Genomic DNA, 22991 nt, shown 5'->3' on the forward strand with positions numbered 1-22991 from the left:
CGAAGGCTAAGGCTCGTTTCCAGGCTATGCAAGCCGGAGATGATCACCCCAGACAATGGAGAAAGCTCAACCGACCGTACCCGCAAGTTGTGAAACGACTGAACATGTTTTGATTACGAATGGAATTTTGGAGAGTATCGAGTGGTGACGACACACTTTCAGGGTGCTGACGCTGTAATGAACCTAAGTGTGACGGTGAATGCGACGAAAGATGAGTCGCTGAGGTGATGAGAACAAGGAAGACGGAAATGACAACGAGTTTTGGATTAGTGGGTGTTACGCTACGACATGCAGAATTGGGGCTGAGTTTCGAGCTCGACACAGAGAGCAGATCCCGAGCGCGCTACGGGAACTTCTTGGAGACCAGGTAGCGCCGGTGTCGGTCCGCCGCTGGCAGGAGTCGGAGGTCCAGCTGGATCGGTGCGTGAGCAATGCGCTCCTCGTCCGAGGAGCAGGTGTTCCACTGCACCCGAGCGGGCTCCTGCTGGTCCGCCAGCGCGAGCAGCTCCTTCAGAGAGTACGGCGTGCCTTCGGCATTCTTTTGCGAGGGCGCCATCCAGATCCAGGAACAGCACTTGGCCGGGAATGCCAGACCCCGGGCTCCTCGATGTACGACTGCTCCAGACCGTCGTCGACCGCGGCGTCCAGCAATTTCTGGTAGTGACCCCGGATGCTGTCACACTCGGACTTCCGAGTGTCGGCGAACTCCTCCGAATAGGCGTCCAACTGGTTGTTGTAACGGGGTTACACGCACAAGTGGCTACCAGTCACTTGTTAATCTAACAGATGCGATGTCTGTTAGAGGTTTGAACACTTCCTCGACCTTGGTGTAAGGTACACCAATGGCTACATACATTTACGACCACCACGACGGGTGGTCCATACACATTTAGGATTCCTATTGGCTGAAAGCAGCATCTTTTAGCCAATGAGTGACTTGCATGTTAGCAGAATCCTGCCAACCAGCCGTTGGCAGATTCCTAGTTTAGAATATTACATTTAGAGGAAATCAGAAACTTAAAACAAAAATAGCAGTTCTCATCTTTTACCAAAACCCGCTACTTGTTGTCTTTATGTTGTTTAAAGTATACTCGTGGATCTCGTGTATACTTAACTCAAGTAGAAGAAACCTACGCTTCCTCATACACGTGCGCATACGTGTAAGCCGTAGTAGTGAGCCAAGGTAGGCCCACTACAGTTGTAGATCGAGAACCAGTGACCAATCAGCCAAAATGTGCAGCGGTGGTCGCTCATGAAGGTGGTTATCTCATCCAGGCGCCCTCATTCTCCGGTGACCCTCGCGGGCTGCGAAGAGCCGGGATCCCAGCCATCCGACATTGAGCGACGAAGGCTTGACCAAGCAGTTCGACTTCGTAGCCATCCATCAATAGATCATCCTTCACAGCTTGAGCGTCTTGTGTCTTTTCTTCCTTGAACGCAGGTTTTGTATCCGAGGCTGGGACGACCTTGAACGACACTCCAGCCGTGAGCTGCTTCCACTCGATGAGCTCGATAGTCAGGAGTTGCTGAACCTCCTCCACGACTGAACGCACATATCCAGGGTTGATCTTGGACGCATGCGTCATGAACCAGTCTGGAACCGCGTTGACGAATTCAAAACCAGCTTCAAAGAGGAGAGTCCCCAACACTGCCGCACACTCACGCGAAGACATCATGCTCGGCGGGATGGCAACTGCGGTCAGGTCTTGAGCGATGCCCAACACTCTGCGTTCAGGACGCAGCTCACCGATCCAGGCCGCATCTCGATTCTCCAGAGCCATTCGACGTCGCAAGTAGTCCGACGTAGCCATTGTGGCCTCCTGCGAGGCCGAGAAGTCTGGCCGCGGATTCGGCCAACCATACTCAACTGAGGGCGGGACGACACGTCCTGAACGCATCTGCTCCCAGCGATACACTTGGCGTGCCACAAAGTTCTTCGCCGCCGTCTCATCAAGCTGAGTCGTATCAGCCGTTTCAGCACCCACGCCCAAGCTTGGACGCACATCTGCGTTCAGACTTTGAAGTGCTGGAACCGGGTTTGAAGCATCGCCTCGCGGCAACACTTCGGGTTCGGGGCTTGGCTCTGCGACGATGACGGAGCTTGGTTCGACGAACTCTGCGGCGAGCGCGAGGACACCTCCGCGTCCTCAAGCGCCGAACGCTCTTCGGCATCCGACTCCTCGATCTCGATCACTTCAGCCTTGACCTTGACCGGCACATCCTTGGCAGTCTCCTCTTCTGGTTCCGGCTGCGGAGAGTCCGAAACTCGATCCGCCGCCGGGGGCTCACCCACATCGGCGCCTCCCTCAGACGCCTTCGCAGACTCAGTCGCCTGAGCCTGCCTTTCCGGGATGCGTTCAGCCTTCGACTTTGAACGCAGGTCTTCTTCTTCAGCCGCCTCCGTCGACACTTGGTCGTCTTGAGCAGCGGATTCAGTCGACTTGGCCTTGTCTTCAGCCTCCTTCACATCCCGCTCTGCCTTCCTCCTCGCACGCGCTTCCCGGTTGATGACATCCAGGTCCTTGTGCGGTTCAGCCGGCAATCCTTGCGTTCGGCGCGACTGACGCGTCGCCTCACCGCGACCTCCGTCACCGCGCCCTCCGTCACCGCGCCCTCCATCCTTCTTGTTTCGTGCTCCCGCCATAGAAACTTGGTCAGTAGTTAGCGAAGCCCAACTATTCAATTCTCACAACATACAGACAACTCGGTGAAATCCGAGGACCCCAAATCTGGGCACGCGCACCAGCTGTGACGAGGTCGGTGAAACCTTTTACGCCCAGGTGTATAGCGGTAGCCCAGAAAGGGTATACGAGATACTTTTCGGGAAGGTAATCCCTGAACGCAGATTTCCTTGAACGCAGGTTCTGGGGGAAAATGCGGCCAGGGTGGCGTGGCGCCTTGTAAATCCCTATCGGTGTCGTTTATCTTCGGGGAGCCTGGATCGATCACCAGGTGAGTTGTCTGTGGGGTTGAAATCCTTGAGTTCGTTGAGCGTGACGTTCACTTGTCTGAACGCTCTTCTCCCGAAATGGCTGAAGCTTGAAGCGTGAGTGAAGAATCAGGGTTACTACCACAAGTAAGAACCCCAGAAATACGCACCACTTTCAGATAACCAATACAAATGCAGAGTTATACACAAACACACAGCCGCCACTTATTCTTAGACCCTTGGGCGGTGGGTCGTACACCAGTCAACTAATCTACGATCAAGGTACTGGTCAACCTTGAACGTATTAAACGCACTTTCACACGCGCACCACCCTCAGATGAGGGAATATACAGACCAAATACAATCCGATCCTAAACGCAGTCAATCAAACTATCCCCGGGGGCGACTGCTACCAAACCACCCGAGATATCAATCGTTAACATGAAATGGGACACCACCCTTACCTCAACGCAATGGGCCCAACTGGGAAATGGAATACGTGGATCACTTCAGCAGCCGGAGCAGACTGATCCCCACGTAACTGGATTTGAATGTGTGTGGGGAGCTCCGCACTGCCCTTGTCCTTAAAGACAGCGGACACGATTCCTCGACGACTTGCGCAGTAGGGGGTAAAACGAACTCTCTGATTGTCATCTGCTAGACTATCGCTAGGTTTTTGTGTAAAGGTATCTCTCTCGTAGCGTTGTTCTGTGTTCTTCGCCACGCGTCTGGCGAATATCTTGACTTGAGTATACTGGAACTGTTGACGTAGACACTCTCCACTGGATTCTTGCCCAGCTTCAATGTGCCCGTGTCTTTGTGCATGACTGGCTCTTGAGAAACCTTGGCCGCATGCGGCCAAGGTTCCCTTGAACCCGCATTCCTTGAAACCGGGTTTCCGAGTCAGCAGGCCTGAACGCAGTGCGTCCAAGGTCTGCGGCCAAAGGCGATTTGCGTCCAAGGCTGAAACCATACTCAAGGCCTTGCGGCCAAGGGTAGGTTGACTCTTCACTTCGTCGTGGGGCACTTGGCAGGACTTCGTCCGGGTGGCCAGCGGCCTGGATACCATGTACGCGACTTTACTGGGGTGGCTGAGCTCCGGGTACACGAATTCGATGTGCGTTCAGGGCCTAGGCGAGGCGGGACACCATACACGATACGTTCGTGCAGGCGTTTTCGACGGCCTCAATGTGTCAACCCGCTTAAGGACGGGGGCGGCCTGGACGGATCGACTGCGTTCAGGGTTTCTCATCTGAACGCAGTCTTCCAGGCCTAAAGGGCTCATCCTAGGCTTGAGCGCACTCCGCTCCGCGGAACACAGCCGAATTCCACCTCAGATCGTGTCGCACGGTGTACAGCCGGGTCCGGGTTCAGTCTCGGCCAATCAGAATGGCGGAATCAGGCGGGTCAGTAGACAGGTGATTACCGGTTGAGGTAAACCTCGCTCAGTCTCGTCACACGGGCGCTACTCGTTCCGGGAGTCCTGAATGGGAATGAGATCACGAGCAAAGACCTTCTCCAAAATAACCAATATCAATACAGAGTCTGTACACAAAATATGCAGCCTGTCAATTTAGGTCGCACCCCGAATACAGGTAAATTCGGGATGCCCCACGCGCACCACTCCTGAATGTCAGGAGAACAATACAGGTACCTTCCTACCGCACGCAATCTACAATCGGGTCCTAGGGGGCGATTGCCACAACCTCCTAAAATGCAGGGAATATGAAATGCAAGCGCACACTGAGAGTGTACGCCACAGCTGGGAAATGAAACAGGTGTACCGACCCGAATGGGCAATACGTTTGGGTACCTGACTTGGCTTGATGATGTAGTGAGAAGTTTTCGGGGGGCTTGGACCAGGCGTTACTCAACGCTCGCAGCGGGGCTCCGAATGGTACACCCTCTTCTTACCTTGAGGGCCACTGGATCTTCACGCGCTCTCCTCTGCTCATATATTCATACACTTGTTCGGGTTCTCTTGGCTTCAGTATACCCGGGCGTCGCGTCGCGGCGCACACGCATCACTTGATGTCGGAGGGACTCGGGTGCCTGACCTGGGGATCTGCTGCACTGCTGACCCATCGAACTCAGACTGGCTCACTCTCCATAGTGAAACCAAGTCACGCTCGGAACTGGCACCTCGGTCGCTGACTTGGCACGCTCCTGGGCGTTGGTCCATTGGCAAATATCTGCAGTGTCTTGGGGCTTCTCCATTCAGAGCAGTCATAGTCCATTCGGGATGGTCGGCACTTGGCCACTCCGGGCGTTGTCCATTCGGGAGGGTCATTCACCATTCGGGGTAACCGCACTCCATTCGGGCTGTCGGTTGTCCATCCAGGCTGCCGTCGACTCCACGAGCTTCAGTGACCACTTGGTCTCGCTGCTTGAGGTCCTCAACTCGTTGTCGGGTCACACTCGGGGTCTTCGTAGTCGAACTGCAGAAGGCCAAGCGCGACATCGCTGCTGGGAAGAGACCGTGGAGGTCGCCACCAAGAAGCGCGAACAGGAGATCAAGGACCACAGCCGGGACTTCAAGTGAGCTGCGCAAGAGCACGAACGTCAGGAACAGGCACTGCAGCTCCAATTCGACAAGCTCTCCCGGGAGAACGGCGATCTCCGTTCTGCTGTTCGGACGCTGACATCTCGGGTGAAGGCTGGCTTCATGAACGTGGGCAAAACCATGAACTTCCTGAATCGGCATAACACTCGGGTTGACGGCAATTGGCCTCGCCTAAAAGCGCTTCTGGACATTCAAGAGTGGTGCGCGTGGGGCATCCCGAATTTACCTGTATTCGGGGTGCGACCTAAATTGACAGGCTGCATATTGTGTGTACAGACTCTGTATTGATATTGGTTATTTTGGAGAAGGTCTTTGCTCGTGATTTCATTCCCATTCAGGACTCCCGGAACGAGTAGCGCCCGGAAGTTCTCTGTATTCCTGTATCTTTGATCAATTGCGATTCCCAAGGTTGAAACTCGGTCCGCCGAAGATAAACGACACCTATAGGGATTGCACAAGGTCACACGTCAACCGGAGCTTATATTCATTGTAAGTTCCGGGTGTCCGTAAGCTAAACCCTCCCGGGTCTAAGCCTATTGGACGTACGCTATACACCCTGGACGATAAAAGGCGTTCACGCGCCTCGCCTCAGTTCCCACCACCGCCGCCTCCGATCCGCGACGCCCGCGGCTCAACACGCTGGATTGTTGAGTGTATTGTGAACCATAGTATCCCGAAAACGAATCGGCAGCCGGTTCGTTATCGTATTCGTTGGAGAGGGTTTCCGCCCCACCAAGATACATGGGAGCCGCGGGACGTCCTGCTGCAGGACGTTCCGGAAATGGTGAGGGCGTACGAAGCTCAACACGCACTGCCGGCGCGAAGGTAGTGCGAGCGCTGTAGTCACCCGCAGCGCCCGAAGTCCCACGATCGTCGCGTTCCTCGCGTGCCAAGAACTTGGCACGGAGATCCTTGAGACTCGCAGGCACACGAATCGTCGTGTACCCGTTTAGGTCGCGGTCGCTCAAGCGCGCTGCACCCGGAAGACACAACGTGCACTATTGGCCTTCGGGCACAGCGCATAGAATACCAGCGTCCACAGAGGATCTGTTGAGCTGGTTCAGCCGCCCGCGCGTCGAGAACGTCTCGAAGCGTTCACGGGCATGCATAACCCGCTCGCGGTAAGCGGCCGGTTTCTTGTTGAAGTTCTCAACAAAAGCATTCCAACTTTGACAAAGTGCCTGCCACTCAGGCACTTTGCTGCGAGAAGAAGTCTTCTTGTTGGAGAAGTACCGGCGCTCTTGGAAGAGCCCGATGTAGTAATCGCGCCTTTGATTCGTTAACGTATCAAAGTGCTGTTCCTCCGCCACAGCATCGTCGTGGATGACGCTGCATACGTACAGCGGGATTTCATTTGGAGGCACGGTGTTGCCCACGCGGTTGACGCAGACTGCATCCACGGATCGCGCGCTGCTAATGCAGCGCGCGGAGAACTCGAAGACGCCACATCACGCGGGGAGCTTAAAGCCCCAGCATCAGAGAGCGGAATCTCACTCTCGCCGTGCGAACGCTTCGAGCTCGAAGCGTCCGAGTCGTCTTCCTCGCGAGGGCGTCTCAACCCGGCATGCGGGTCGAGACTATCGCTGTTGATAGACTCCTTGTTCTTGCTTGAAGAGGCCTCGCCCCCCTCCATCTCCACGTCGCCGTCTTCGTAGTCAACGGCGTCGTTGACTACGGAAGAGCCTTCAAGGACAATCCCCGGCTGGGTTGTCCCCGCCGCAGCCTTGGCAGCAAGAGCATCACGCTTTGCTTCATGACGCACGAAGTACTCGGGGACAGAGATAGTCTCTGTCCCCCTCTGCTGCAACGGCGGTCTTCTCCTTCGGTGAGCTCATTGCGGAATGAGCTCGAGTTTTCTTTCTCCCAACGTGAAGAATTGATGAGTGGTCAATTTCCTGATTGACGTGCCGTGACTCAGCGCATCTAACCTTGAAGGGGGGGGGTGTGTAACAGGGTTACACGCACAAGTGGCTACAGTCACTTGTAACCCTAACCGACACGACGTCTGTTCGAGGTTCGAAAGACTTTCTCGACCTTGGTGTAGACACACCAAAGGCTACATACACTTACGATCACCACGACGGGTGGTCCATAGAGACTTAGGATTCCTATTGACTGAAAGCAGCATCTTTTAGCCTATGAGCGAGATGCATAGCAATGGAATTCTGCCAACCAGCCGTTGGCAGATTCCTAACTTAGAATATTACATTTAGAGAAGGTCAGAAAGCATAAAACAAAAATAGCAGTTCTCATTTTAACCCAAAAATATTATTTGGATCTTTTTTTAGATTAATCTATACTCGGAGGTTCGAGTATAATTAACTCTAGTTTAAACTAAGCTACGCTTCCTCACACACGTGTGCACACGTGTAAGCTAAAGTAGTGAGTCAAAGTAGGCCCATTACACGAGAACAATCCGTGGGACAGGAAGTCCACGTTGAGTTGCACGAAAATGCTCTTGGTGCAGCTCACACTGATCCGACATTCCTCGAAATTAGCGAGGAGTCGGTCGAGGGTCGCGAGACATTCATCGAAGGATTCGCCTCCGAAACAAATTAAACGACCATCTTTTAAACACCGGTACCAACAAAGACTCGTCAGACTCTCCATTCGCAAACATGTCTGCGATAGGGCGGTTGATCAGCTGTTAGACCGAGCTCTCGGCCGAGCGAACTCCAAGTCCGGCCTCAAACTTCGTCGGCGACTGTTCCGAGTCTGATGACTGCTCGTGAGGCTGTTCGGGTATGGTGGGGGGAAATGGAGATCATTTCCCCCAATTAGGGAGGCCTGCATATGGATCACAATCGATTTAAACCCTGATTTATAATATGATTAATTTGGCTATTGATATATAATTAGGGGTTGATACTGTGGGCGTTTTAGCCGGTTCTTACAATAGATGCTATCGTGAAACGCGGTTGGAATATCCACGCCTTATTAGCTTACACATTTATCTTAATCGGATTTGAATCTCCGTACATAAGGGTATAAAACAAGCTACAAAGCGAAATCGGTCAGCAAATAAGAGTGTGTAATTCTGCTTGGACAAGCTGGCGAGACTCGATTCTGTCTAATTTAGCGTCGGCGGCTAAGAGCTACCGAAACGCCTTTGGGCTAATATAGCCCGAAGTTTGGAGTCGTCCATGTCAACAAGGCTCCGACCGAGTTGACTATCTAGTGCACTGCCTCTGAATGCTTTGACACCTTCCATATTGCACGCTACAAAGCTGGCGGCTTACATCGGCACCTACAGAGCTATAATTATTTAGCTCAAGTAGCTCGGAATGTCGACTTCCACGTCGACGTTCCGCCTAACTTCAGTATTTACAAACAAATCTGTTGCGAATCGGATTAACCTCATGAGCCTGCTTGCTAATCGCCATGATAATTCCTAGTCTAAAATAGAGGCGGGGGATCTAATTAAGAGATCAGTCGAAATAAATAAGACTTCGAAGTCTAAATTAGTCAAAACCTTGAGCGATTTACTATTCGATTCGACATTCGGGGTGCAGATCACAATAACTTATTATTATTATGGCACTTGTTGCTGTTACAACCTGAAAAATATGAGACGAGCCTGGAGTTACCGACAGCATCCAGAACGGGGAGTTGTTATTCGCCACCACCCCTTTCGTTATTCGCCACCACCCTTACCCAAAAAATGGTAATTTGGGTACATCTAAAACGCAACTTTTTAGTGGCACTTTTTTTTGGAGTGCTGGGTCTTGAGGTGGCGCGCGTGCCACTAGAAGGTCTCTGTCATGTACGCGAAGCTGTGCTCCGGGTGGAACCTGCGCAAGTCGCAGACACGGGTCCTCTCGACTCAGCCCATTGCCAGCATAGAATGGAGGTACGCAACGAAACCCTACATCCATCTAAATGCTCGTTGCTAACTGTTTGGTTGCTGCCCTTGTCGTTCTACAGCCCGGGATTGCGAGGGCATCTGAACCTTGGCGTGGTTGGAACAGACTGTCCACGTCTACATCGTCACGAAAACCAGCAAGTGCTATCGCCCGCATTTCGGTGAATAGGGCATGAAGATAATCAATGCGCTGATGGCTTATCCCACCGCTACGAGCTCCGCCGGATTCACGTATGTGGTGTAGTACCCCGCGGAAGAAGTGGGCGCGCCGGGCGCCGGAGGAAGAAGGCGCCGGGACGCGAGTGATGGACCTCGACGCGGCTGATGGAACGCGACGCGGATTGATGGGCGCGACGTAGGGCTGAGCTCGACGGGAAAGTCGGCGTGGGTGATGGGCCGTGAGACACGGTGCCAGAATCCAGTGCGACGCGTAATCATCCGACGGGTCGACCAGCGCACCCGGTTCTGCAAAACGCGCCGACCCTAACCCCCGCCGACCAAAACGCGCCGAGGTAAGATCTTGATTGCGCCACGCAAATCAGGTTGAAGGACGGCAGTGCAAGCACGACAGAAGTAGGGATAGGCACAGAACGATAGGCTTAGCAAGCAGTAGTACGGAGTAGCCAGTAGCTAGGGCATAGGATAGGGTAAGGACTCAGTCCCGAAATTTCTCTGAACCACAAAGACCTCCCGTCTTCTCCGAGGTTCCAGGGGAACCACCAAGCGCCGGCAAGTAGAGCCGCCTCGATATCGCGGCCCCCCGTCGTTTGCTGGTTCGGGTGCTCACCCCCCACAGACCCGTGCTGGAACAAAGGCACGTTAAACGTATACCATTTAGGTGGGCGCCCGATAACGCGCTGCCTAGGCGAAGGACCGCACTGGCCTGATAACCGCCGTGCACAAGACCCCCCGTGTAGGCCCGATAACGCCACACAAGCCCCAGGAAACGCCGGCCTGATAACGCCGCACACCCGACGGGAACGCCGAGGAAACGCCGGCCCGATAACGCTGCACGCCCAAGGCTCGACGCCCTACGACAAGGAACAAGCGTCAACACAAGAACCCCCCAACTCTGAAGCCTGCGAAGACTTGGGCCTGTATTTCGAAGATACGCTACTCCAACAACCGGGAAGAATTCGCTCGGCGCGACCGCTAGCCAGACGCGCCGAGTTTGTGCGAGATCGCATTCGCGAGATTTCTGCGAGGGCGCTACTCCACAATGGTGCCGCGACCCGGGAGTACTACTTCGAATGACGGGCTAACGATCCAAGAGGCAACGGAGGCAGGTGCGCAGTCGGCTGGAAGGTCGCCGACCGCAAGAGAGCACAGTGAGAGACCTGTCGCGTCGTGGAGCTCTGAGGGAACCTTCACGACAGGCCACGGGGCCAGCGACGACCAGGAGGGCTACGAAGAACAGTTTGCCGTTCCCGATGCGGCTCCCTCGTCGGGAGCCGCGAAGGGCCGCGACGCAAGTCGCAGTCCTACCGGTCGGAAGCCTGCAAAGGCCGACGGCCAACAACAACCCACCGCCAAGGCAGCCATGAAGCGCAAGTCGCCCAAGAGGAAGAAGAAGAAGCTGCGCGCGCCGGGCTCGGCGGAGGAGTCGCTGTCCAACCTGCAAGGCAAGGACACGGGACGTCAGTACACCGTCGAGGAGGTACGGTACGTCGTGGCGCGCACGGAGCTCTTCCGTCTGCTAGAGCATGACCCAATCTTGGTCTTCCTCAAGCCTATGCTGATGAACAACTTCACGGGCCCCTTCGTGGCGCCAGACTTCGATAGTCTCACCAGCGTCGCCCACGCCACGCCGACTCTCTTCCAGATGCTGCGTGACTCGGGGTTCGTGTTTGGAGCTTTCGAGATGGAGAGGCTGTGCGATTGGGACCTCAAGTCTTGGCTGCGCGCGATTAGCGTCGTGCAGGAGCCCTTGACGATTCTCGCCGGATCCGTCAAACAAGACGCGACGAGTTCCGCGACGGGCCAAGACGCGCCGAGTCCCTCGGCGGGCCCAGCCCAGACTTCGATGACCACGCCCTCGCCTCCACCTCGATACCAATCGAGCGTGGACTCCGACAGCAGTTTCGAGTCGCCCAAGCGCATGTCCATGAACCGACCGCCGCGCGTCATGCAGCTATCCGCGGCGCCCGCACGCACAGAGGTGACGAAACCCGCCGAGGAGGTGCTTCCCAAGGCCTTGAGAGAATCCATCATCAAGCTGATGCAGACGACAGTGATGAACACCCCACGCGCCGGCACAGCCGCAATTTCGACGGGGCCGAAGCCGCCCGAGAATCCCACACCCACGGTGGCTCACCCCCAGGAGGCAGCGGATGTCGCCATGGAGTCCGTCAGTTCGCGTTCTTCGACGAGGTCCAGAACTCGACGCGACGTGGACGAGGACCCCGATGACCTGTTCGACTTGGTCATCAGAGCGCCAAGAACCGCGGCCGCCGTCTCGACGGCGACAGCCGGCGGTGTAGGCCTCGCCCGCGTACGCCTCTCAGCATCTTCCGAGCTAAAAGAGTTATCGGGACGGGACGCCAGCGAAGAGAAAGCCAGACTATGGATCAACCGTCTGAAGTCCGCCGCGCGACGCGACGGGACGACGGGTGAAGAAGTGTGCAGGCAGTTCAGCGATCTGGTGAGCGGCCCTGCGCGCCAATGGTATCTTCAGTTGCCCAGGAAGGTCAAGAAATCATGGACCGAGCTGAGGGAGCAATTCCGTGTGCAGTACTGCGGCAAGGGCGTGTCAATGGCCAGCCGCTACTACCATGCGGCTCAGCGCCCCGACGAGACCCCTCTGGATTACTTGTATCGGCTCAACGTCGCGGGCTTGAGGGCCAACATCCCATACGCCGAAGGCACGACTGAAGAGAAGCGCGAACACGTCGAGCATTTCATCCGGACGCTGAACACGCAGGAGGCCGAACTCGCCTCGCGTCTCACGCTGATGGAGGTCGCCGACTCCGAGGCGCTGGAGAAGAAGCTGCGTGCCCGACAACGTGGATTGGCTCACCAGAAAGAAACTCTCTTCGGCTCGAACAAGTTCCGCCAAAAGGCTCCGACCCCGCCGACTCAGCCGGCGCGCGCTGTGCATGCGATTCACGTCGCGTCGGACGAGTACGACTCGGAACGCGAAAGTCGCGACAGCGACGATCGCCAGTACGACCAAGACGAGGCGGACGAAGAACGCGCCAATTTGTTCGTCGCGGGGCAGACCCCGCCGGGAGAGCCGGCGCGTCGCAACTTCGATCCCGACGACTCGGGACGCGACCGCCCGCGGTGCCGCCACTGTGGTTCACGTCGCCATGCCGAAGGAGACTGCTGGAAGTAGTTGACGTGTCAGAAGTGTGGTGGCCAGCACCCGACGGAGCGATGCTTGAGGGTGTGCAAGGCCTGCGGTGACGTGCACCAAGCCGGAGAATGCCCGATGCAGGAGTTCTTCAACCAGTTACGCCAGTGGTTTGATCCGAATAAACACGCGGGAATGCTGCCGCCGGCCGCCGAGAAGATGTTAAACGAGGACGCTCGCTGGCTTGGAAACCAGTACGAGACGAGCTACCTGTTTCCGTCTATGCATATGTGACCAAGAAGTCGCGAAAGGTGGTTAGTGAGAGCCCGACTTCCCTGAATGATAATACATGTGAATCCGCCGAGGATCGCGATGTGATGATGAAGCTGGTGATCCCGGAGACTCTTCGGGAAGATGTACTCCACCACTATCACGCGAGCCTGGAAGGCGGACACCAGGGTGTTGGCCGCACGTACCAACGCGTGAGGCGCCACTTCCATTGGCCAGGGATCTTCAGAAGCGTCCAGCGCTACGTCGGCGAATGCACCGACTGCGAGACGGGGAAGGGTCGGCCGACCATCCAGGGCGAGTCGCCGGGCAACATAGTCGCGACGTACCCGTTCCAGGTCATTGCCATGGACTATATTCCGTCGTTGCCGGCATCCTACAAAGGCAACACAGAGCTGTTAGTCTGGGTCGCCCTCTTCACGGGGTTCGTCGTGGTCAAAGCGAACGCGTCACGAACCGCGCAGACGGTGGCCGAGGCGTACGAGGAGGGGGTGTTTATGCGCTTCGGCGCGAGCGAGGCTATCTGCCACGACCGCGAGCCGGGCTTCATGTCCGACTTCTTCAAGGTGTTCAGCAAACTCATGGGTCAGAGACAGCGAGCGACGCTCGCTTATCGTCCCAAGCCAACGGTGCTGCAGAACGGATGGTGCAGACGGTTACAAGAGCGATCAAGATGTACATCGCGGACGTCGACCAACGCGACTGGGACGAATACGCCGAGCGTCTTACCTTCGCGCTAAACACGTCGCACGACCGAACGAGGAACGAAACCCCGTTCTTCTTCGTGCACGGCTGGGATCCTCGGTCGACGCTGGAAGCGACGCTGGCCGTCGGGAACACGTCGACCCGGGACGCCGAGGCGAGGCGGTGGAGGCTCCGTATTCAACGACACTACAAGGTGGCAAGGGCACAAGTAGTCCGAGAGGCCGTCGAAGAGAGAGCGCGTCGACAAACTGAAAACGCGACGCAACATGAGATCGCGACGGGCTCGCAAGTTTGGCTGTACCTGGATCGGGTGAAGCCGGGGTATGCGCGCAAACTCGCGCACATGTGGCACGGACCCTTCCGCGTCGCCGAGCTAGTCAGCGCGTTCGCAGTGCGCCTCAAGACGGCGGGTACGCCCTATCAGCTGTACCCCGTCGTCCACATCCCCAAGCTGAAGCCCGTCCGGGAATTCCCGTCGCGACCCGCGACACAGCTGACGGTGCCGGCCGAGGAGCGCTTCGACTTCGACGAGGAGCTCTTGCCGGAGGATAGCTGGGTAGACACGTGTGAGCTGGAGGACGACGTCTTCGAGGTCGAGAAGATCGTGAACGTGCGCGAGGGGCGGGCTACCCGGTATGGGCGCACGCGACGCGAGTTCGAAGTCAGATGGAAGGGCTACCCGGACACGACGTGGGTCGACGAGCTCGATCTGAATTGCGGCGGGTTGCTGTACGACTTCCTGCGCCAGGTCACGGGACGCAACGGGTTCGAGGCGATGCAGTCGCACGAGAACGCAGAGGCGGCGAAGCCTGGTGGGTGAGTGCCCGCGGGTGTGACTAAGTCGGCGGGGGGGGGGGGGCTGCCGACGGGAGGACTGGTGGGAAGCCTCGACTCTGGGAATGGCCGGAGCGAGGGATGGATGAGGGAAGTGAGGAGGACCAGCCTGTTGCTGAAGATGGGACGGCGGAGGGCCGTCTCATAAAAGATGTGGAGAAGTGGAAAGAAGCAAAGGAAAAGATCAAGGCTACGTGTTGAAGTTACGGCTACGACAACTAAAGGCGGCGAACTACGACGATGGGCCAGGACTCAAACCCGCTGGACGAACTTACCTGCAAGACGCGGCACATGGAAGGCGGGGTGATCGCGCGTCACTCGGCAGCGTACGTTGGCGTCCATCTCGGCCACGGTGAGCGGCGTCCGATAGAACCGGCGCAAGGGCTCCTGCGCGTCGATGTCGTCGAGCGCGGCTTGCAATGTCGCGTGTCGGAGGCCTGGATACCACCGCCCGATCGACGAGTGCGCGGGCGGGAAGTGAAGCATCATCGGGTTCAGCAAGAGGTCCATGTCTGCGAGCCCTTGCTGGAACAGCCCGACCACCAGCTGCAACAGGCTGTTGAGGTGATTGCCCGCGTGTGAGCGACGCGAGTTGCGAGCTGTGCGCCACCTTTTCCACGCCGCGCCCTGCACGAAGAGTGGGTGGACTCCCAGTACGCTTGAGCCCAGTGCTCGATGTGGTGCCGGAGCCGACGTAGGAACGGGCGGAACGCCGCGTCGCCGGACGCGAAGAGAAGCGCCTCAGCGGCTTGAGCGAGGTACCGCAATGGCCGAGTCGTCTATAGCGCGTCGACGTTAGCCAAAGTCACGAGGGCGCGGTTCCAGTTCGCGGGCTCGGGGGGAGCACGGCGCGGAATGATCCAGCCGAGTGGCGGCAGGAAGAGCGTTCGCAACTCCTGCACGGTGATGAGATGAAGGCGGAGACGTCGTACCCGCTTGGGCCACGGAGCGTAGCGGGGCTGCCGCCAGCCAGACGGGGTTCCGGCAGGCGGAATCACAGGATCGAAGAAGGGTGCCGCCGGAGCACTCCCCGCCAAGCCGCTGGAGGCGGTGCTCGAGGATGAGGCGCGGGACGACGAGGAAGCGGACGAGTCGCCGCCACTGGAGTCGCCCGAATCGCCCGGACCAAGGCCTGGCCCAGCTCCGGCTGCCGCACGGCCCCTCGACGAGGAGTGTGTCGGCCGTGCAGGAGAAGAGTGACGCGAGGCCACCAACCCCACCGAATGCCCCGACCCCGCCGAGTACGCCGACCCCTCCGAGTGCGCCGAACGCGCTGAGCCGGCCGAACGTGTCGACGCCAAGGAGGGCGAGCAAGAACGCGAGCGCGAGCGTGGGGGCGAGTGCGAACGCGAACGAGGGGCCGAGCGTGAGCGCGAACGCGAAGCAGAACGGGAGCGCGGGGGTGTCCGGGAACGTGACTGCGAACGTGGAGGCGGACGCGCCGGCGACTGTGAACGAGACCCGAGGCTATGCAGCCGGCGACGCTTGGGCTGAGCTCGCCGCGCTTGGTCCTCGCTGTCCGAAGACTCGGAGCCGAAGAGCGACGCGTCCTCTCGTGCGCGCGCTGCAGCTGCAGCGGCCACAGAGAGCGTAGCTGCAGATGAGGCCTGCGCAGCGGCGTTGTCGGATGCCGCAGTGTCGGCCACGGTAGAGGGCCGCCGACTACGTCGAAGGGGCGAAGAACCGGACGACGTAGCGGACGCCACTCCTGACAGCCGAGACGTGCGTGAATGAGAACCCGAACGACTCGACGCGCTGTGTCGAGGTCGCCGAACACCCGACGAGGACGAGGCAGCAGACGAAGTCGGAACGGGACGGGAGCCCGAAGGACCTGCTGGAGGGGAAGCGCCAGTCGTCGAGCCCGCCGTCGAAGCCGACGAGCCCGCCCGGGCACCAGGGCTCGACGCAGTTGAAGCAGGAACAGGAACAGCGGATGCCGCAGGAACTGCTGCGGACGTCGGAATAGCAGGAGGGAGGGGAACCGTACCGTCGATCTCCGCCGTGAAGGTGGCTTCGAGTCGCCTGGCCAGGTCAGCGGTGTCTATCTGCCCGCCTACACGAGTTACGACGCCGGCGAGACGATCAGCAAGCTCGTCGCGCACCCGCCGCGCCAGCTCTCGGCCCCGACGCGCGTCTCGAAGCATCCGACGCCAAGCCACAGCGCGTTCGTCGCGCTCTCGGATGGCCAAGTCGCGCTCCTCCTGCAGCTCGGCGACGCGAGCGCTGAGACGATGGGTCTGGGCGCCGCCTGCTCCTCGACGCTGCTGCGACGACCGCTGCTGCGACGACCGCTGCATGGACAGCCACCCAGCTCGATACTGCGCCGTGCGAGATGTGGTGCAAAGTTCGCCGGCTTGAGCCCGCGCCATCTCGGACTCGGCGGCCACACGGAGAGTCGTAGCAGTAGCCACTGACTCCTCCAGCTCGTGGATACGCGTCGCGCCGCGGCGGAGCTCCTCGGCGTGGGCCACTAAGAGCGCGTTGACGCGCCGAAGGTCGTCCTGCAGCGGGACGTTCAGGTTCGGGGCCGCCTCGATCTCCATGCGGCTATGAGAAAGCGACGCACGGGCCGCGCGGAGATCTTCGTCGACATGGGCGCGCTGCTGCTCCAGAGCGGTCAAGGCCTGACGAGCCTGATCTCTCTCGGCGACGGCAGCGTCTCGCCGCTGCTCAAGGGCGGCCACGGCTTGACGTGCCCGGTCCCTCTTGGTGACAGCAGCGTCTCGCTCGCGTCTCAGGGCCGTGGAGGCGCGACACACTTGATCTCGCATGTCGAGGGCCCCGTCACGCTCTTGCTCGACGACCATGAGAACGCGGGTCACGCGGTCACGCTCGGCGAGAGCAGCGTCGCGCTGCTGCTCGGCAGTGGCCACGAGCTGCCGCATGTGATCTCGTTCAGCTTCGGCGGCGGCCACGCGCGCTTGGACAGGAGCGAGGGCGGCTTGGGCGGCTGCGAGGTCGACGCGAAGGTCGTCACGCTCGGCGCGCGCGTCGTCGCGCTCGCCTTGTGCAGCAAACAGCTGCGCTAGCGACACGATGGAGGGAGGCGGCGTAGCAGGAGCGCGCGCGAGTTGGGCAGTCAAGTCAGTGACCTGGTCTCGTGCCGCCCGGAGCTGAGCTTGAAGATCACGATATTGCTCTGTCGAGGAGCCTCGCTCGGCGCGGAGTAGAACCTCGGCAGCGTCGGCGCGCTCAGCACGAGCGCGGAAGTCGGCCACTCGGTCCTCCAGGACGGCGTAGTCCCGCTCGGCGTGCTCCCGGGAGAGGAGCGCCTGCTCGAACCGGATCATGCCTGCGCGATAACCCTCGCGAGCACGATGCAAGATCGCGAGATTGCGGTCATGCAGCACGGACGCGTGAGTAGCCAAGCCCGCATTGTGCGCTGAGACGAGTTCGTACTGGGCGCGCAGCTCCTGGTTCTCGCGCTGGAGAGTGTGCGCGTCGGCGACAAGAGCCGTCACCGAGTGGACGGGGGCGCCTGAAGCCGGAAGCTGGACTTGGGGAGCGACGGGGAGGCGAGGACGATGCGCGCCGAGGGCACAAACCGCGCAGCCAGCGGCCTCGAGGTCGTCGGTGTCAAGCTCTTCTTCCTCCAGGTCGATGTCGTTGACGTCGACGTCGTGGCGGCGAGCCATGAAGCTTGGAGTACCGCGAAGCGGACTGCGATGGCAGAAAACGCGATGGTGTCGAGACGAAGCGAAGGCGCAGGGCAGGTTCTGCGACGACACACCCACCTGGGGAGTGCGCGGGCGTGGCAGCGGAACGAATGTGGTGTAGTACCCCCTGGAAGAAGTGGGCGCGCCGGGCGCCGGAGGAAGAAGGCGCCGGGACGCGAGTGATGGACCTCGACGCGGCTGATGGAACGCGACGCGGATTGATGGGCGCGACGCAGGGCTGAGCTCGACGGGAAAGTCGGCGTGGGTGATGGGCCGTGAGACACGGTGCCAGAATCCAGTGCGACGCGTAATCATCCGACGGGTCGACCAGCGCACCCGGTTCTGCAAAACGCGCCGACCCTAACCCCCGCCGACCAAAACGCGCCGAGGTAAGATCTTGATTGCGCCACGCAAATCAGGTTGAAGGACGGCAGTGCAAGCACGACAGAAGTAGGGATAGGCACAGAACGATAGGCTTAGCAAGCAGTAGTACGGAGTAGCCAGTAGCTAGGGCATAGGATAGGGTAAGGACTCAGTCCCGAAATTTCTCTGAACCACAAAGACCTCCCGTCTTCTCCGAGGTTCCAGGGGAACCACCAAGCGCCGGCAAGTAGAGCCGCCTCGATATCGCGGCCCCCCGTCGTTTGCTGGTTCGGGTGCTCACCCCCCACAGACCCGTGCTGGAACAAAGGCACGTTAAACGTATACCATTTAGGTGGGCGCCCGATAACGCGCTGCCTAGGCGAAGGACCGCACTGGCCTGATAACCGCCGTGCACAAGACCCCCCGTGTAGGCCCGATAACGCCACACAAGCCCCAGGAAACGCCGGCCTGATACCGCCGCACGCCCGACGGGAACGCCGAGGAAACGCCGGCCCGATAACGCCGCACGCCCAAGGCTCGACGCCCTACGACAAGGAACAAGCGTCAACACAAGAACCCCCCAACTCTGAAGCCTGCGAAGACTTGGGCCTATATTTCGAAGATACGCTACTCCAACAACCGGGAAGAATTTGCTCGGCGCGACCGCTAGCCAGACGCGCCGAGTTTGTGCGAGATCGCATTTCTGCGAGGGCGATACTCCACACGTAAGTCACGATTTTTTCATTTCGAATTCAACTCTGATTCAACCATTCTAGTGTCTATCTTGCTAGTGTTTGTACAATATATACTTCGATAGACATACCGACGAAGCATCCAGAACATCCAGACAGCATCCAGAACATCACGACAGCATCCAGACAGCATCCAGACAGCATCCAGACATGATAGATCGAGTCGTACCACCTGAACGGCTAGGGTATACGTTTCCGGTTATTGTAGTGTGGGAGACCAGGCCACGAACTGGCTTGTAAGTGCACGATGGAGCTGTGTGTAGTAAATGGTGGAGCCTCCACTATTTACTCCACACTGTCGACTATAGATATTCTAGATATTGCACCTGTGCTTCGCCAAGTATTAGTGACTGATGCGCTAAACAACTACATGTACATGTAGTTACTTAGATAACTACATCTTGGACGCATGCGATAGACTAGCTAGAACAAGATCAAACGAGGCTAAACTTTCGCACAAGGATTCATGGTGATACAGTTACGGCACTAGGTTTCGACGCTTAGGGCCGTTCTTAAGTTCCCGGGACGAATCCCGGGAAAAGACCGTTCCAAAGGCCCAAAATAAGAACTGCAATGAGAATTTTGTGTTTTTGACACAACCTCACAAAGATCATAACCTATAATATAGCTTTAAAATTCCAGCAAATTTGTCTCAGACACGATGAGCGAGGCCCTGAGAGCGGCTAAGTACGCCGCCTTGTTGAGCGAGGCAGGGAGACCTTCAGGCGGCGGCATTTTGCCCGCAGAGCGTTTGCCCCCCACGTCTGGTACGTCGCCATCGCGCCTTCAATACGACCTAGCTTCTCTATTGTCGACTTGTTTGCTTGGGGCATTTTACGAAGTAAAGCCCGCCTCCCACCACTCGTCCCGCTCCCAACGACGCGAAATAAACTTGGGAGCTGCTGGGACTTGAAAGATGCCTCCCTCCTGCCAACGGACGCGCTGGCCAATTAGAACGCGTTATTTAGTCCCGGGACGTGGAAGCGGGAACTTAAGAACGGCCCTTACTTGAAGACAACAACTCAACCGTGAAGCATGCTACACTCGCCATTGCCCTTCGGTGCTGCAGGGCAATTGACCACGTCGCGTAGCATGGGTTGTCCTGCGTCGTTCTCCTCGCCGTGTCATTGTACTGCGCCAGACTCCGAAGCCCGTCGGTGACAATGTTCGGTTGGAGATGCCGTCCGCCTTCGTGAAGGTACGTCCCGCTCGATTCAAGGTGTCCATGCGTCCCGGAATTCAGCCACAGGCACGCGCTCTCAGTTGAAGCAGACTTGAGTTGAGACAGCGTGGAAGCCCAGCTACCTGCGCGCTGTTACTGTGAGTTAGAAACTGAAGCAGCCTTCATTTGGTGCCAGGCGCGTTGTCCATGCAGTAGTCACGTTCGTGCACCGAGGTTCGCGTACCACATGCGCGTCATGGCCTCGGCTGGCATCTCCGCCGCTGAGATCGACTGGAATCTCCTCGGGCTGTCTCCACCGACGGTCACTGTCGAGAGTCCGCGCCGCGACGAATGCTCGTCCGAGGAAGAGGAAGAATCGAAGACGGCTGACGTGTCGATGGCTGAGCCCACCGAGGGTTCATCTGCTCCCGCGGCTTCGGAGGCGGCGTCTGCTGGTTCGTCTGAGTCCACTGGGACGTTCAAGCGCAAGCGCGATTCGCAAGCCGAGTCGGCCTCTGCCGAGGGCACGGCATCTCAGCCTTCTCCGCCCAAGCGTTTCGGTAGACCGTCGGTCGACCTGAGCGCCAGAGCTGCAGCGGCCGCTGGGTCATCTAGCCCTCGGTCAGCATCGTGTGAGGTCCCTGCACCGCCTCCGTCGACGCCACGACCCTCAACGACGTTCCGGACTAGCCGACTGGATGCTCAGCCTCTTCCGTACGAGCACTCGGACGTGCCGCTATATCCTAGGTTGACGGGCGCTGCTCCAGTTCCTCAGCCAGATCGGTCTCCGCCTCCACGGGACGAGGGGTCTCCCGACTTCGGGTTCAGCGGTGCTGGAAGTCCAGACGACGTCCTGCAAGACGAACTTGAGCCCAGCGAGATCCCGGAAGCGTCGGTCAGTACAGTGGAGGCTGAAGGCTCCGCTTCCGAGGCTCCTGCTACCACCACCGAGTCTCCGCCTGCCGTCCCGGTTCCCGAAGCTGCGTCGATCGTGTCCCAAGCCTCGGTCAGCGTTGGTTCGACGGGCGACGCACCTGCCGAGTCTCCTGCTGGTGACAACGAGGGTCCGTCTGCCTCGAGAAGCTCGCCATTGGCTCCTCCAACGAGGACTGCCGCTGGCCCCGGTGCCTCATCGCCTCCCAGGGGCTCGCCAGAAGGAGGGTCGTCGGATGGCTCGGAGACCTCGGAGGATCGTGCAGCACTCATGCGAGAGATGTTTGGCTCCGACGACGAAGAAGAAGAAGGAGCCTCGGCTGCCCCACGGACAGGTCCTGCAGCACCTCCGGCGCCTCAGGCTACGGCGACCGAGGTTCCTGTGGCTGCCCAAGCCGCTCCAGCTGCGCTGTCCCATCGACCTTACACTCGGTCGACTTCGGTTCACGCTCACGCGTTGGTGACAGCTACAGTGACTGCCACACCGAGGGCTGGTCCTGCTTCTATCACCCCTGCGGTGGTCGACGCTTCAGACGCGGCGGCAGGGTTGCGCAAGCTCAACAACCTGGCGTCACTGTTCCTCGAACCGGGATTCGTGTCACCCGGCGGTCAAGAGTGTTGGAGTTTGATCCAGAACGCTGGCGTGCCTCTCATTTTTGACGACGACTTAGTTGCTCCGTGTTCGGCGGACGGGATCAAGGCCTTCGGCAAGTGGGAGAACCTCGCTCACCCTTTCCAAGTTCTGCGCCGGGTCTTCCCGGATCCATGCCTGATCGACGTGACTGGGTACCCGCCCAAATCGAACAATTTCTCGACGGGCTACCGAGCATCAACTCCTTGTTCGCCTGAGCAGGCAGTTCCAGGGCAATTCCTTTCACTCTAACGAGAAGGGCGACCTCGGACTGGCCGTGTGGGAGCGTCGTCATTGGATTCGGGCGAAGGCCGTCAAAGCATTCATCGACAACCTCGCTGCAACACTCGGTCACCGCAACCCGGTGGTGGTGAAGCTTTGCAAGAAGTGGGCCAAGTACTACAAGCGGCGCAGCTACCGTTTGCGAGATCGGATGGTCAACAAGCTGTGGGTAGGATGCATCGACTACGACGGGCAGCCCCGCCAGCACCCGACCGAGGTTCTTTTGGAGCCCTCTTACTTGCACTACTCGTTCGAGGTGATGGAGTGGGTCCCTACGACCCACGACTGCATCTCTGAGATTGCCGAGCTTGATGCCCGCGAGCCGTGGCGTAACTGCTGGTTTCAAGATCCGGCAAGCCACCCGTACAACTGACACAATGGAAAATTGGGTTTTCGTCTGGGCGCATGCTGATTGGCTGAAATGGTGCGCCCGGGCAATGTGGATTGCGGGACAAGTACAAGGATCTGGGACCCGACGAAGACTCGCCCAGGATGCATATCTACCAGCGACCCTGGCCGAGTCGCTAACTCATTTTGCGACTCTGGTCGGGTGTAAGTCTGGGAGATACGATCAAGGTATACTCAAGTCAAGATGTTTTTGACCGACCAGGCAGACCGACCAAGGATGGGCAAAGATTCCGTGGAACGCTGAAGGAGGTGATTTGTACCCACGACTCTACAGTGGATTTTGGCTTGGCCGGGATGTCGACGTCAACCGAAGTATAGTGAAATCAAGTGA

At 58.4% G+C, this 22991-nt stretch overlaps 6 protein-coding genes across 6 annotated transcripts; 2 read left to right on the plus strand and 4 right to left on the minus strand.

Moving 5' to 3' along the window:
- Positions 1-343: 343 nt before the first annotated feature.
- Positions 344-2644, minus strand: PHYSODRAFT_257049 (hypothetical protein; the record flags this gene model as incomplete). The annotated part of the gene is made up of 5 exons (XM_009522022.1): positions 344-574; positions 595-726; positions 855-898; positions 1358-2026; positions 2116-2644. The coding sequence occupies 5 exons, from the start codon at positions 2642-2644 to the stop codon at positions 344-346; spliced, it is 1605 nt and encodes a 534-aa protein (XP_009520317.1).
- Positions 2645-5219: 2575 nt separating this feature from the next.
- Positions 5220-5633, minus strand: PHYSODRAFT_326075 (hypothetical protein; the record flags this gene model as incomplete). The annotated part of the gene is made up of 1 exon (XM_009522023.1): positions 5220-5633. The coding sequence occupies one exon, from the start codon at positions 5631-5633 to the stop codon at positions 5220-5222; it is 414 nt and encodes a 137-aa protein (XP_009520318.1).
- A 447-nt stretch (positions 5634-6080) lies between these two features.
- On the minus strand, positions 6081-7620 carry PHYSODRAFT_256894 (hypothetical protein; the record flags this gene model as incomplete). The annotated part of the gene is made up of 5 exons (XM_009522024.1): positions 6081-6131; positions 6305-6465; positions 6523-6882; positions 6987-7241; positions 7563-7620. 5 exons carry the CDS (start codon positions 7618-7620, stop codon positions 6081-6083), a joined length of 885 nt encoding a protein of 294 aa, XP_009520319.1.
- Positions 7621-10573: 2953 nt separating this feature from the next.
- On the plus strand, positions 10574-12688 carry PHYSODRAFT_257054 (hypothetical protein; the record flags this gene model as incomplete). The annotated part of the gene is made up of 1 exon (XM_009522025.1): positions 10574-12688. One exon carries the CDS (start codon positions 10574-10576, stop codon positions 12686-12688), a length of 2115 nt encoding a protein of 704 aa, XP_009520320.1.
- Positions 12689-16290: 3602 nt separating this feature from the next.
- Positions 16291-18108, minus strand: PHYSODRAFT_479397 (hypothetical protein; the record flags this gene model as incomplete). The annotated part of the gene is made up of 2 exons (XM_009522026.1): positions 16291-17132; positions 17451-18108. Coding segments are annotated over 2 exons (1500 nt in total), but the record flags the coding sequence as incomplete, so codon positions are not given.
- Positions 18109-19905: 1797 nt separating this feature from the next.
- On the plus strand, positions 19906-22625 carry PHYSODRAFT_257044 (hypothetical protein; the record flags this gene model as incomplete). The annotated part of the gene is made up of 5 exons (XM_009522027.1): positions 19906-20011; positions 20336-20442; positions 20533-20564; positions 20623-22125; positions 22193-22625. 5 exons carry the CDS (start codon positions 19906-19908, stop codon positions 22623-22625), a joined length of 2181 nt encoding a protein of 726 aa, XP_009520322.1.
- Positions 22626-22991: the final 366 nt, after the last annotated feature.

The sequence above is a fragment of the Phytophthora sojae genome, assembly GCF_000149755.1.
Source record: "Phytophthora sojae unplaced genomic scaffold PHYSOscaffold_2, whole genome shotgun sequence".
Classification (NCBI taxonomy): domain Eukaryota; phylum Oomycota; class Peronosporomycetes; order Peronosporales; family Peronosporaceae; genus Phytophthora; species Phytophthora sojae.